This window comes from Numida meleagris, chromosome Z, assembly GCF_002078875.1.
Source record: "Numida meleagris isolate 19003 breed g44 Domestic line chromosome Z, NumMel1.0, whole genome shotgun sequence".
Classification (NCBI taxonomy): domain Eukaryota; kingdom Metazoa; phylum Chordata; class Aves; order Galliformes; family Numididae; genus Numida; species Numida meleagris.
In genome coordinates, this window is record NC_034438.1 from 51,503,948 (window position 1) to 51,518,012 (window position 14,065).

At 37.5% G+C, this 14,065-nt stretch overlaps 1 protein-coding gene across 7 annotated transcripts in view; it reads left to right on the forward strand.

The window, feature by feature from the left end:
* Positions 1 to 14,065, forward strand: part of RNF38 (ring finger protein 38) — an 88,281-nt gene that overhangs the window by 69,516 nt on the left and 4,700 nt on the right. For 6 of the 7 annotated variants that reach the window (XM_021380154.1, XM_021380155.1, XM_021380152.1 and 3 more), the window contains 5 exons: positions 1,873 to 2,043; positions 4,399 to 4,560; positions 7,584 to 7,690; positions 9,244 to 9,328; positions 10,828 to 10,949. In XM_021380154.1, the coding sequence (XP_021235829.1) occupies positions 1,873 to 2,043; positions 4,399 to 4,560; positions 7,584 to 7,690; positions 9,244 to 9,328; positions 10,828 to 10,949 (647 nt within the window). Of the gene's footprint in view, positions 1 to 1,872; positions 2,044 to 4,398; positions 4,561 to 7,583; positions 7,691 to 9,243; positions 9,329 to 10,827; positions 10,950 to 11,261; positions 11,362 to 14,065 lie in introns of all 7 variants that reach the window. The other variant, XM_021380153.1, reaches the window with a different exon arrangement.

Genomic DNA, 14,065 nt, shown 5'->3' on the forward strand with positions numbered 1-14,065 from the left:
TTTAGTATAAATCTGTAATATCATACATACAACTACATATAGTTGGTATATACATTTGTAATGTTGATGTATACATTGGACTCTGCCAGCTATGCATTTGCCAGCAGTATGTAACCTGTATTTTCCCCTATTGCATGTTCTGTGACCAGAGGACATAAACAAGCCTGTGGCACCAAAACAAAACCTTTGTTGTGATCACCTACTTCTTTGTTTAAGCTGCTTGTTGAAGAGTAAGGGTAATGTACATTCAGGTTGCCCAGAAGCCATTTATCCTCCTGAGAGATGGCAAGGCGTGGCCTAAGGAGACAAATCTAAAGCTATAACGGGATTTAGGAGAATCCAAACAATAAACATTAATAATTGTACACTCTGCTTTGACAGTTACATTATCTGTATCATTTGCAAAACATTTTATAGTTCAGCAGTACAGCTGTCATTCAAATGCATACACAAATAAAGAGTTGGATTATATCTAACAAGGTTGCTTGGAACACACATACAGCACTTAATCAGGTGTGTTGAGAGAATGGATGCAGTACAACTGCATATGAAGAATTAAGATAGAAATTATGTAACATCAGCAGACAGACTTTACACTTTCTTCTATTAAGTCATAGAATTAGGGAATAATGTAAGTATTTTAACTGTTCCCCAGAAGTACTTCCTATTTTATAGAGGAGTGGTGTTGTACCTGTAAGCTTAGCTTCAACTACCTTGGAGAACTGTTTCGAGTTTAGTAAAATACAGTAACAGTTGTATTTTAATAATAGAAACACTTTCTTATAGAAACAAGCAAGTAACTGAGAGTGAGGAATAGTCAGCATCTAAAAAATACTATGTCAAATTAATGTTACTGTTTCAGTGCACATGAAGATTTATGTTTGGTGATTACAGTAAATGAAGTAATAATTCCATCTTCACTAATGTAACCTAATCTTACACTAGATCTCTTTCCTACTTTGCCATTGTAGTCAGCAGGCACAGTATGCGTTGTGTAATGGAAGACAAAAATGGTGAGAGATCAAAACTGATTGTTACGCGTTACTTTGTAAAATTTGATAGGCTTGCAGGTAGAGTGGTGGAATTTAAAATTTAAAACTGTGTTAATAAACATCTTTGTTAATTTAAAACAAAGATGTTGCTGTTTTCAGCTAACAAGTGTGTTATGAGTTGCTCTTTAAATGAGCAAAAATTTAGCACGGACGCCTGGCGTTCTGATGACAGTTCAAAGAACAGGAAAAAGAATGAAGGTTTTCATGCTCCTCCATATCTAGAATTGGAAGTAAAAACTGAGCTCTTCCAGGAAGCACATTCCTGCTCACCTGCAATGCATTCATCACTTCTGTGTTGTATGAGTAGTTTCAAAGATAAGAGAGAGAGAGCTATTTCTGCAGTAAGTATATCCCTGCCTGCTTCAGAGCATAAGACTACCCTCAAAGTATAGAACTGAGTTAAGAAGGATGTCTTAAGGCACAGTCCCATGGCTGCTAGTCCCTCAGCTACATTTACATCTTTAAATGTTTGCAACGCTTGTTTTGGTATGTCATTTTGAAGGTAAAACGTGGGAGGAAGTTACTCTTTACTTAGGAGTCCATCTAGTAGTGAGTACAGAAAATCCCAACTCCCATTGACTTCAAGAAGTGAGAGCTGCTTTATAGCTAGCACGCTAGCTTACCACGCTATGGTTCGAGTCTGTGGTACGCTAGTCACTGTGTATTTGAATTACTATTTATGTGTATTTTGGAAGCTTTTCCAAGGAGTCCAGACAAATGCTTTCTTTTAATGTCTTTCCATGATAAACACGGATTGTTGTGTAGGAACTTTGTGCTAGAGATAAAAAAATATATATATATTGTTTTCATTTTATTTCAGATGCTTCAAGCGTGCTCAGTTCAGCACCTACCAGTACCGTATGCAGCATTTCCACCCCTTATTTCTAGTGACCCGTTCCTTTTGCACCCTCCTCATCTTTCTCCACACCACCCTCCTCACTTGCCTCCTCCAGGACAGTTTGTTCCTTTCCAAGCGCAGCAGTCACGTTCGGTAAGTAATACTTCTTACTCTCTCTCCTTAAAATTGGTATGGCTAGCAGCACAAACAGTACTGATACCTCATTCAGGAAACTGATTTTGTTTAAAGTAACAGGATTTTGCACTGTTGCTTCCCTAGCAAGTCCCTCATCTACTTAGTGTGAAGATGAAAAAATTTTAAAATTCACCTCTTCTTTTCAAATTTCATCAGCTATTGTCAGTGCTGTTTCTCCCTGAGCCTTTACTTTTTGTCAAAAGAATGTATGTCCTTACCGCCTTCTTCAGGTACTTCTTTTTCAGGAAGCCACAGAGAATCCGGACGAAACTGTATAGAACAGTAGCTGTCTCTGATGAAAACATAGTAGAGAGATAGGAAAGGACAGAATGTTGCTCTCATTATATGCATCCATTGTATTACTTCTCAGTTAATTTTTAAACGACAGTGTTTTCACTAGAACATGATAACCTTAGGGCTTCCAGACGTACTCAAGAGCCTGTAGTCTCTCCCTTTCTTCTCTTTTTCACTTGCAGAAGTTATTGGCACTTTTTGCTCAAGCAGATTTGGCTTAGCGATAGGGACTATGCAAACATAGGAAAATGTGACTTTTCATTTGAGGAGCAAAACTAGATTTTCATTTCTGGAATACAGCTCTTACTCTAGGGTTATCTCTAACCCATATGGGTTATCTCCCATCCATTTGTTTGCCCCTGTGACAAGAAGGTGCCAATATTTTACTAATGCAAAAATGGAAAACAGTTCTGTTGTGACTTTTAAAGATTTCTAAAGACCTGCTCTGCCAAACCTCAGGTATGGATAACTGATGTAATAGCTTTGTTAAGGTGATGAGTGAACAGCTGGAAAAATACAGTTTTCAGCAGTAATGTTTATAAGACGTTCTTTCAGAAAATGTGTGAACTTTGGTTTTAGCTTCAGCTGGTTACTTGGGTTATTGACTGGATTTGGCTGCCAACTTTCAGCTCTGGCAAATAGCCTGTATTTTAATGCTTTGAGAATGCACTGACTTAAAAGTTTGTTCTGCATGAAACGGAAACAGCATTTTGCCCTGCTGCCAGAAGATGGATTTCTTAGCTGAGTTTCCTTAAACGAGAAATTTAGCATCGGAAACAGAACGATGTTTTAGTGAAACAGCGACAGCTCTTGGATGTTCATTGGGAACTGTTGAACCTGACAATATCAGAGAATTTTAGGGATTGGTTGGGACCTCTGCAGGTCGCTTAGTCCAACCCCATGTTAAAGCAGGTTCCCTAGAGTAGGTTCCACAGGAAAGCATCCAGGTGAGTATTGAATATCTCCGGAGAAGGAGACTCCACAGCCTCACTGAGTGACATGTCACCCTCAAATCGTAGAATCAGTAAGTCTGGAAAAGATCATTAAGATCTCATAGTCCAGCCACCAACCAATCACCACCATGCCCACTACACCACATCCCTTAGTGCCACATCCATGTGGTTCTTGAACACCTTCAAGGATGGTGATTCCACCACCACCCTGAGCAGCCTGTTCCAGTACCTCACCACTTTTTCTGTAAAGAAATTTTTCCTAATATCCAACCTGAACCTACCCTGATGCAACTTAAGGTTGTTAGCCTTCATCCTATTGTAAGTCACCTGAGACAGCAGGCCAACCTGTACCTTGCTACAGCCTACTTTCAGGAAATTGGAGAGAGTGAGAAGGTCTCCACTGCCTGCTCATTGCCAGCTTGTTGTCCACAAGGACACCTAGGTTCTTCTCTGCATAATTGTAGATGTACTACAGTTGACTAGATTACAGTATTGAACTGGAATCTCATGGACTGTCTGTTCTTGATAGGACTGCTTGCACTGTCCTCCTAGGAAAGCACTTGCTTGATCACTGTATCGTTTGCAGTTCAATACCACTGGAGTGTCTGTGTTCGCTGTCCTCTTCTCAGAATGTCTAAACCAATTTTAGTTCTTGTCTCTGGTTGTTAGGTTTTTTTTCCTCTCACATAGCTGTACAGTGAGAGCAGCCTGGCAAGAAGGAGAGCAAATATTTGTCCTGCAAAATGCAACAGACAGGAAATGACAGCTATTCCAGTATTTGCTAGATGGCATAAATTCCTGGTCATTTAGCATGGCTAGCTGGAAAAATTGAATTAATATCAAAAGTGTAGTGTTGTCTTTGCTTTTTGGTAATGTTAATGATGCAGGAGTTGTTCATACTGTTATTCTGTGAATGTGAGTATTGTTTTACTTGTAATTTTTTTATCCTGTAAAATTGACTGCAGCAACTCGGAGTATGCATCTGAGATTGCAGTTCTTTAGTGCGGAAATATTATATCTCTATTACTGCAGCAAATATATATATATATATGTTTGGTTTTTTTAGCCATTTCAAAGGATAGAAAATGAAGTAGAACTACTTGGAGAACATCTTCCTGTAGGAGGTTTTACGTATCCTCCCTCAGCTCATCCACCAACGCTGCCTCCCTCAGCTCCTCTCCAGTTCTTAACTCATGATCCTTTACACCAGGAAGTGTCATTTGGTGTTGTAAGTATTGTTTTACGTACTGTATTCTCAGTCATGCTGTTAGCTGTCTTGCGCTCAAATACGTAGTATATTTTGTCAGAAACTTGCACTTCTTGCAGTTGTAGTCCATTAATGACTACAGCTGCATAATGCAGTATTTTAAGCCCATTTTACTCAAGTTAAGTATAGTTTGTACTGTTGATACCAGTAAATGATTTCTGATAATATTATCTAGACAGTGAATAGTGGTTACTTTGAAAACGTTTCCGCATTGCCAAGACTTCTACTATAGGAACTAGTTAGCGTGTTTCAGAAAAGCTGTTGTCGCATATCTTGTAACTAATTTTTCATCCATTCTTTGAGTTTCTGCAGGCCAGAAAAAAACGAGAATTTTTAGAAATAGTAGGGCTTGTTTTTTTCCTGGAATGTTTGTAGTATACAGACATGCAATTGTATAGGGTGCTTCCATACTACAGGCTATACTTCATTACAAAAGCAGTCATGGTGTTTTTAAGCCAGCTTTCTATAGGACTGTAGGCAGTTGAACTTCAAGAACACAAAATAATTAAACCTGGTGCAAGATAAAATCTGTGCTGAAACTTGTGCTTTCAGTGTCTCTACTACTTCTAGGATCTTTGTGGTGCACTTTGGTCTGTTGGGTTTGGTTTTGTTTTGAAAAAGCCTTTCCCATGTGTGTAATGCTTGAAGAAATAACTGTCAGTCAGTATTTTTTTTTTAATATTTGACCTGTGCATCAAGTTGTCAGAAGGTTTTAGAGGCACATTGTTGCTTCAGCCTTTAAATGAAAATGAAATTTTAGGGCCTGCAACAACAGAACATAGAGCTAACTTTTCTTTATTCATCTCCTTGAAATCACGCAATATAGTTAATGTGAATGGTCTTCCCATGAAATTTTCAGTCACTATGATACACTTTCACATACACTAATGAAACTTTTCTAAGTTGCTTGGATTTTATTCACGATATCTCAAACATCCTTGGAGTGAAGTTTTTGTAATTTCTAAGTTCAGTCCTTAAAAATAGATAGCAAATAAAATAGCATGTTGATGCAGGTTTCATGTTATTTTTCTTTGGTGCTTTAATTCTGGGTTGTATACTGGTTAGGGATGGAATAGATGTGTAATCTTGATCTTTTATAAAGGAATCCTGACTATTTTTCAGATTTTTCCAGTGATTCAAAATGATTTTAAGAAAAGCTTGATATTCTTCAAATTATCACTAATGATCTATTTATATTAAGATTATAATGGAATGGCTGCATCTCTGATTTTCTTTCAGTCAATTAACTGAAAACTGAGCACAGCACTTTCTAATGATATTTCTGGATTGCAGAATTCACAAGGCTGTAAGGCTAGTGTTTTCTCTGTCTAGTGTGAGATTTTTTTTTCAAGAAAAAGACCCTATTTTTCCACGTTGTGTTCATGTTAGTATGTAAATCTAATGTAAAACTGTGGCTATCTATTAGGTATATTTCTCTTGTAAAGTTAAGGGTCTTTAGTTATTGGTGGTGCTGGGCTTTTGTGTGTTCAAACATGGAAGAATAAATACATGTTTATAAAGATTTTGAGTGTTCTTTGTTCCAAAGAAATAAATGCCTCCAGGCCTTTAAAAAATCAGTGCAATAATGGTTCATCAATTTCAGCTTTAAAAATTAATAGGTACTTTTAGTACCTTGAATATTTCTGGGAAAAAAAAAAAAAACAAGTTATGATTAAATGAAGAATCTCTACCATTTATGTCCCTGTTCTTTTAGGTAAAACAAGGAATTACAAAAAATAATACTGAAATCTTAAGTATCTAAGTGAAGGGTTTGGCATGCAAATGAAAAATACTGAAGCCCTGCTTTATCCCTGGAAATTGAAGCTGTAGGCTTGAAAGCCTCCTTAAGCGTTGTCCGTATGCAGAAATTGTACAAACTTAACTCTGCTGATAGAATACCTTTATTTTAAGTGTTATTGTACAGTGCTGCTTTTTTAAATCCTGATCAGAGATTCTGCTGTAGTGCATAGTCATGTTGCCCCCTACCAGTAGTAGTCTTATGCCAGTGAAAGAATTCGTGAAGGTAACAGTTATAGATCTTTAGAGAGGGTGGTGGTGGTTGTTGTTTGTTTGTATTTTTTAAGATTTTTCTTTGTGTTGTGCACAAGACTGCATAATAGCACCAAGCCTAAAACCTGGACTGTTATATTTACAAAGGAGTCTGTAGTTCAGGTTTTATTTGCATCCCAAAGCCTCGCGTACATGCGAACTAGGTACAAAAGGTCTTGCAAGGATTTCTGCTGCGTGTTACTACTTTTTCACGTGGAATGGTATGATTGCATTACTGATACGTTTTTTTGTTTCAAATTGTTACAAGAGGCTGAGGCTTTTTGGACGCACAAATGTCCAAAATGGCTGGATTTTTTGAATGATGCCTTATTGAAATTGGGTTTTGATATTCAGATTTCAGTTTGTTTCATGATTAGGAAAACCAAATGTTGAATCACAGGATAACAGAGTGGTTGAGGTTGGAAGGGGCCCCTGGAGGTCCTCTGGTCCAGTCCCCTGTCCTCAAGCAAGGACACCTAGAGCTGTTTGTCCAGCACCATGTCCAGGTGGCTTTTGAAGATCTCCAAGGAGGAGACTCTACAACCTCTCTGGGCAACCTGTTCCAGTGCTCTGTCACCTGCACAGTGAAGAAGTGCTTCTTGATGTGCTCCCGTGTTCGAGATTGTGCCCGTTGCCTCTTGTACTGGCACTGGGCACCACTGAAAAAGAGCCTGGCTCCATCCTCTTTGCACCCTTCCTTCAGGTATTTGTACCTATTGATGAAATCCCCCGAGTCCTCTCTTCTCCAGGCGGAACAGTCCCAGCTCTCTCAACCTCTGTTCATAGAAGAGATATTCCAGTCCATCATCTCAGTGGCCCTGTTCTGTACTCTCTCAGTACCTCCCTTTCTCTGTTTTGTACCCAGAAGCCCAGAACTGGACAAAAGTACCGGTTCCAGAGGTTTCAGAGGAAGCTTATTTTCTTCTCTCTTGCAGCCTTACCCACCATTCATGCCTCGAAGACTCACAGGGCGCAGCAGATACCGATCACAGCAGCCAATACCTCCACACCCTTACCATCCTAGCCTACTACCTTATGTGCTGTAAGTTCAAAGTACATTTTCTTCCATGTAGGTTATTACAAAGTAATGTGAGTTAACCACTCGTCTTAACAGAGACCTGCAGTTTTTATGGTTGGACTCTACTAGAGAGCAAGCATAGCTCTGCTGCACCAGGAAGGAGGAAAACTTCCATACCTGTGTAAAATTTCCAACCGGTTGTGGATAAGATACACACTTGTGCAAGGGAAAATACAAGTACAGTAGTTTTGTGCCTGCTGTGTGTTTTTTTTCTGAACTCTACATAAAGATGTTTGACATAGTTCAAAACTTACTTCTTGGATACTTCTGTAGATTTAATAGTTAAACTGTCATGTGAAGTCCTAAGAGTCTTTACTCAAAATATTTTGGTTTTGTTCTTAATTTTGAAATAGAAAGGTTGGAGGATTCTGTTATGTTTCACTCTTTATTGGTTGAGCTGCTGATCTATTACACTATTTGAGCTTCTTTTACCCCTCTGATAAGCTATTTTTGGAAAAGAAATAGAAAATGTGTGACAAGTAGCATTTAGGAGTTATTATCTGTATTTCATTGTGGGACTTCAGGTGTACAAAATTAGATTTACCTGGTCTTCATAAATTCTTTTTTTGCAAGTAAGCATTACACTTTTGGAAGTGTAAGGATTATTTGGTGGCAAAGGTAATGTTGACAAAGAGATAATCATGTTGTCACCTGATGTTGTCACCAGGTCTGTAGTTTCTTTTTGCATAGTTTCAGATATGGCATGAAAATTACACCAGAAGTCTGACACAGTGAAACTGTTAACTTTTCATCTTATATTCTGAGTGTGATGTCATAGCTTCTTGCTTGTCTGTTAACATCACACTGAGGTATTCAGTGCTAGCAGTTAAAGTCATCCTGATGGCATTTATGTTAGTACTGTGAATGTGTGATTTCTGTGTGCATTAAGTTTTGACCAGTAATACTACTTTGGGGGTTAAAGACACTTGTTTAACTTAAAATCTGAAGAGCTCGCTCTTGCCTCTGTCTGAAGAGATTCTGCCTTGACCAACACCATGGTGTGTGAGAGAATGAACTTTTGCTTGCCTTCAGTATGAAAGTTGATCCACTAGCAAATCCTGGTTAACTTCATTGTGTGTTATAGGCTTACAAAACTTCTGTGTTGGAGAGCTAGGTGAGTGTAGGGTTCCCAATCTTTGCTTATATTTTATCCACTTCAAGAAATAAAATATTTAAATCCAGAGCGTGAATTCATCATCAGTACTAGCTTTTCATAATGTGTGATCATCAAGAGAGATATTTTTGTAACTGTGCTATGTCTTATTCTAATTATCACTTAAGGTATGCAGACAGTTTAAAAAGCAGTGCTGCCAGGATCGGGAAGTTGCAGAACTAGTTTCTCTCTTCATTCTTTCACTTCAAGCATCAGTTCTTGATTTCAAATGTAAAATGTCCATCAGCTGTGAGAATATGTAATTTTGAAAGGGATCTGTTAGATAACTTTGGCAATGCCACAGGTTTCTGTGCTTTCCTTCAGCAAGATGCTGAGCCTTATACATTGTTTGCTCTCATGGTAGATCAATGTTCCCAGTTCCACCTGCAGTTGGACGAGCTTTTGGCATTGAGTTGGATGTGGAAGATGGAGAGGTAGAAAACTATGAGGTTGGTATGAAAACGACAACTATGTTTAAAGAATGGGTTTAGCTTAAGCAGTACATAAAATTGAATTATAAATTATGTTTTCAGACTTGTTTTTGCCTTTCAAATAAGTGTAATAACTGTGAAGACAAAATCTAGAAACTGTCCTTTTATATTTGTTTGTGGTACTGGCTGTTTGAAGTGCTTTACTTTTTGTCTATTGCTCTTTCCCAGAAACCACCCTTCCAGACTAGTAATCGTTAAGTTGTTCAGTCTTTGTGTTCTTTGTATTACGCTTCCTCTTTTGAATTGTGATAGATTTTAAACGTCAAACAGAAATAAAGCGCATTCAAAAGATAAGTTACTCACATAACTACAGAGTAGTGTTAATATCACAGGATTAATTGATTTAAGTGTAACATTTATAGAACTGTTTTAGTGCCTTTCCTTCTTTACCCTCAGGAGGGTATGCCATTTCACACCTACAGATGCAGAACCCTCCTTAATATCCTAGGTAGCTGTGGGGCAGTCCAAGATACTGTGCCTTTGCTGGTTCTCAGACTATTGGATTCCCTTGGGCTTCTCTTCAAATACTTTTTCTTTCAAAAATTCTTATTTTGCATCTCTTCACCTGTGCTCGTCTGAAAAGGTCTCTGTAGTAGCAGCACACAGTTGCTAGTTTAACCGCAAGCATTACTGTAGTAAGTTTTTGCTAGTTCAGAAGCATCATCATCTTGTTTCAGAGACTTTAGACCCTTAGTTTGAAAATATTAGAAATGACTGTGATCAGTAATGGTTTGCAACTTTCAACAACTCTTAATTTTTGTTATGCATTCACTCTCCATCAAGCTTGTAGTGGTATTTTTTTCACTAAAAAAAGGGACGTAGTGTAAATTATACATGGCAGAGTACAAATTAATTACATGAGAGACTCTTTGTTGCTATTTTTGACTCATGGAGAAGGAGTATAAGATGTGGGAAAAGAAGTCCTTAAACCCCAGTGGTATGAATTCATTTTCAAGTTTGATTATAAAATCTCCATCTCTCAATTCATCTAGCCCAAGGTGTGGAGTGGGAATCAGAATCTGTCCGCTGAACTCCTGTGTTTCTCTCACAGGACCAGCCTCACAGTATATTATTAGGAAGCAAATGTGTTGACATTTTTTTTCCTGTTTACCCCCACTATTAATTTTATAGTGGGTTGAGGAGGACCTTACAGAAACAAAATATATACCAAGCTGTATATGCGAGCGCAGGAATAGTTTGAAGTTTGATTCTGGATTTTGAAATCCTGAACAAATATCCTGCATAATTCAGGAACGTGTTTGAAAGAGGATGATGCACAAATCTCTCTACTGAGTCTTGTTTTGTAGGGGAGAGCTAAGGTTCTAAACTTTTCTTTGTAGAAGGGTGATTTGTGCTGCCAGGTTGCGTAGTGCTATGTAACAGCACCTCCACGCCTCATGGAACCAGCATTTGTTTCAGCAGTGAATTTTTAAGTGTCTAATTTCCATCTTTTGCAGGCATTGCTGAATTTGGCGGAACGTCTGGGAGAAGCCAAACCACGAGGACTGACAAAGGCGGACATTGAACAGCTCCCATCCTATAGGTTCAATCCCAACAACCACCAGTCAGAGCAGACACTGTAAGTATATACATCTTTTTCAAAGTTACATAGTTTATCTGGCTGTTTTTTCATTTCTTTAGACTGCAGCCTCAGCTGCAGGGGAGGAACTAAAAGCAGTGATTATCAGTAAACAGTTTTATTAATTAAAAACAGAACTCAATTAGTATTCACAGTTTGCATTGCTACACTGCACATCTTCAGACACAAATACAGGTAACTGTTGCAGCTATCATGCTGCAGTTGTACCAGCAAAGTTGTGAAGTTGTGTGTGGAATATATGTTTGGTGTTGTTAAATAGCAGATACATTTGAACTTTGCTGTCTTTTTTAGGTGTGTGGTGTGCATGTGTGATTTTGAGTCAAGGCAGCTACTTAGAGTCTTACCCTGTAACCACGAGTTCCATGCCAAGTGTGTCGATAAATGGCTTAAGGTAAAAAAAAAAAAAAAAAAAAGAGAGAAAAACAAAGAGAAGTTTTAGGGGGAATTCATTATGTATGGGTTTTGAGGTGGGATGGTTATTGTTTTGGGATCTGTTATTTTACTGTTCTTCATTTCCTCTTATTTCATTTTTCTCTAATTTTAGAGTAGAAATGCCAGCAGACTTCAGAGCACTATATAGTTATGTTATTTTTTAATAATTCATTCAGTATGTTTCTTTATAATCCTTGGCTTAAGGAAGAAGGAACATAAAGAGAATTATTTTCATTGTCAGATCTATCTGTTTTCCATTTCCACAAAACAATGCCTGTGAATTCAACTTTAAATTCATGAATACATGAAATCAGAAAAGAAATGATATGGTAACATAGGAAGCACAAATTAGAGCTTCACTGTTCATGGTGAGTTTGTTTTCAATATCCTGTGTAGCAAAGAGTAAATATTAATACTTCTTCCCTGCTTGGCTATCAGTGTTAGGTTTTGAGGCACATCAAATATATTGCGTGTACGTATGTGTTTATACATACATACATACATATTTATGTAAATGCAGTATACACTATAAGACTTAACCTGTAACTCTGGTTTTACATAATTAAGATATAATGTTTCAAAACAATTTGAGGAGAAATGAAAGGATCTAGTAGCAGGATAGCTCAGTAAGGTGACAGGGGATATAGGAACTTTACAGAAGGCTTGAAGAATAGGAGATGTAAATAAGTAGATGATGACACGCAGAACATCTTTACAAATTGCATTAGCCAGACCTGTTGCCAACAAGGTATTGATTCCCATCTTGTTGCACCTTTTTTCTGTATTTTATTCTATTCAGCTTTAGTTTATTCTGTGTGTAATCTCTGCACAAAATCTGAAACTGCGATGATTGTGTTAAAAACATGTACTGGAAACAGTCTCTAGAGAGACTGATAGATGGAATCTGCTGAAAAAGAAATTAAAAGCTCTTGGCCTTTTGGCTTCATAACAGCAAGAAAATGCCTCACAAATCTTTGGCATACACTGAAATATTTTGTGCAAAGAATGAAAAATCGAGTTAACTGACAGCATCCTTTCAGCTAACTTTTGGTAGAATAGAACCATTGTCCTTTGGTATCCAAATCCACATACGTACATGAGAATCAGCAAGGGGAATATACATATCTAGTTATTTTATCTTCAAATTTAATAATTAGAATAATAGCAATAAAGAAAAACTAATGAAGATGTATGCAATTTAAAGTGGTATTCTACATTGTCCCCTACTCTCTATGCTCAGGAAGTGTTCACATGAGATTTGTAAAGTCTTTTCGATGCATAAAACTTCTTAAAACTTCTTAAACGACTTATGCAGTTGACAAAAATAACCACAGGTAGTACTCAGTTCATTTTATGAAAAAAGAAACTGGTTCATTGGATTTCACACAGCCTGTGAGACAGAGGATGTTGTAAGCATATGTACATGAAATTAGTTATACAGATTTTAAAGAGAAAGGAAAGCTCTTTGCAGGCTATTAGTGCAGAGAACATGCTTCTGATTCATGGAGTCCCTGTTCTGCAGATTTGTAGGAGTTAGGAAAATACAGCGGGGAAGTATCATGCATGCTTGGCATGTTCTTGTGCCCTTTGTTATGTGTTATTGGTCTCAAGAGTCAGGCAGTTAAATGAATCTTTTCTGGGTCTCAGTGTCACAGTTCTGAAGTTGCGTTCAGTACTTCCAGTTGGTAGTGGACTAGCAGTTGGATTCAAACCAGTAAATTAAAAAAACCTAGAACCTATTTTAGCCTCTATTTTCAGAATCTTAGATGTACTGCAGTAATGGTGAATCAACTTTGACCTAAGCTGGATTCCTCTCCCAGGTTAGGAACCATGTATTTTCGAGCAGGTCGGAGTGTGGTATTTGGTAACTTGTCAGAGAAAAATGTTATAAGCTTCATTGTCAACTAGGTGGCAGAATGAGGTGAAAGGTGTGCAATCTAAACTTAAGGGGGATGCAGCTGCACCCACCAAAAATGGCTTGTATTGGCATAACGTGTCCTAAGATTGGATGCAAAATGAGCTAGACAAGGATAAAGCATCATAGCGGAGGGTTGCTAAACCAGTGTGTTTATACCATGTAGGTTTAGTTATACTGCTGGGAAGATGCTGTGTAAAATAAAGATTATTTTGCTTTGCAAACCAGAACAAATGACCTGTGTAACATCAGCCTATTTTAGTTAAAGCCTTTATCTACAGTTAAAGCAGCAATCAACTGGAAGTGAGGGTAACTATGAGATATTTTGGTTTATCATTTTTTGCTTTTGTCCATTTTCTTATGCATGTGTTTTACATGTTGAGAGTATAGTTATGTCCATGCCCATGTAATTCACAACAGCCAATCAATGTCATATTGATAAATATACAAGAAAGGTAAAAATCATAGCTTTTAGTCTTCAAACCTTAAAAAGCCTCCCCCCCCCCAAAAAAAAAAAAAAAAAAAAAAAAAAAAAAAAAAAAAAAAAAGTCATCTTAAAGAGTGATGTTTCATGCTACACTGGTATGTACTTCATTATTTCTCTTGCAGTTACCCCTTGAGTTCATTGAATTTTGAAGAACTCGCCTTTTTATTTTAAAAATGACATGAACCGAACTATATGTAGAATACTGCAAGGTAGCGACCAAGTGATGGTATTGTCCTCAAGTAACTACAGAACTGCTGGAGA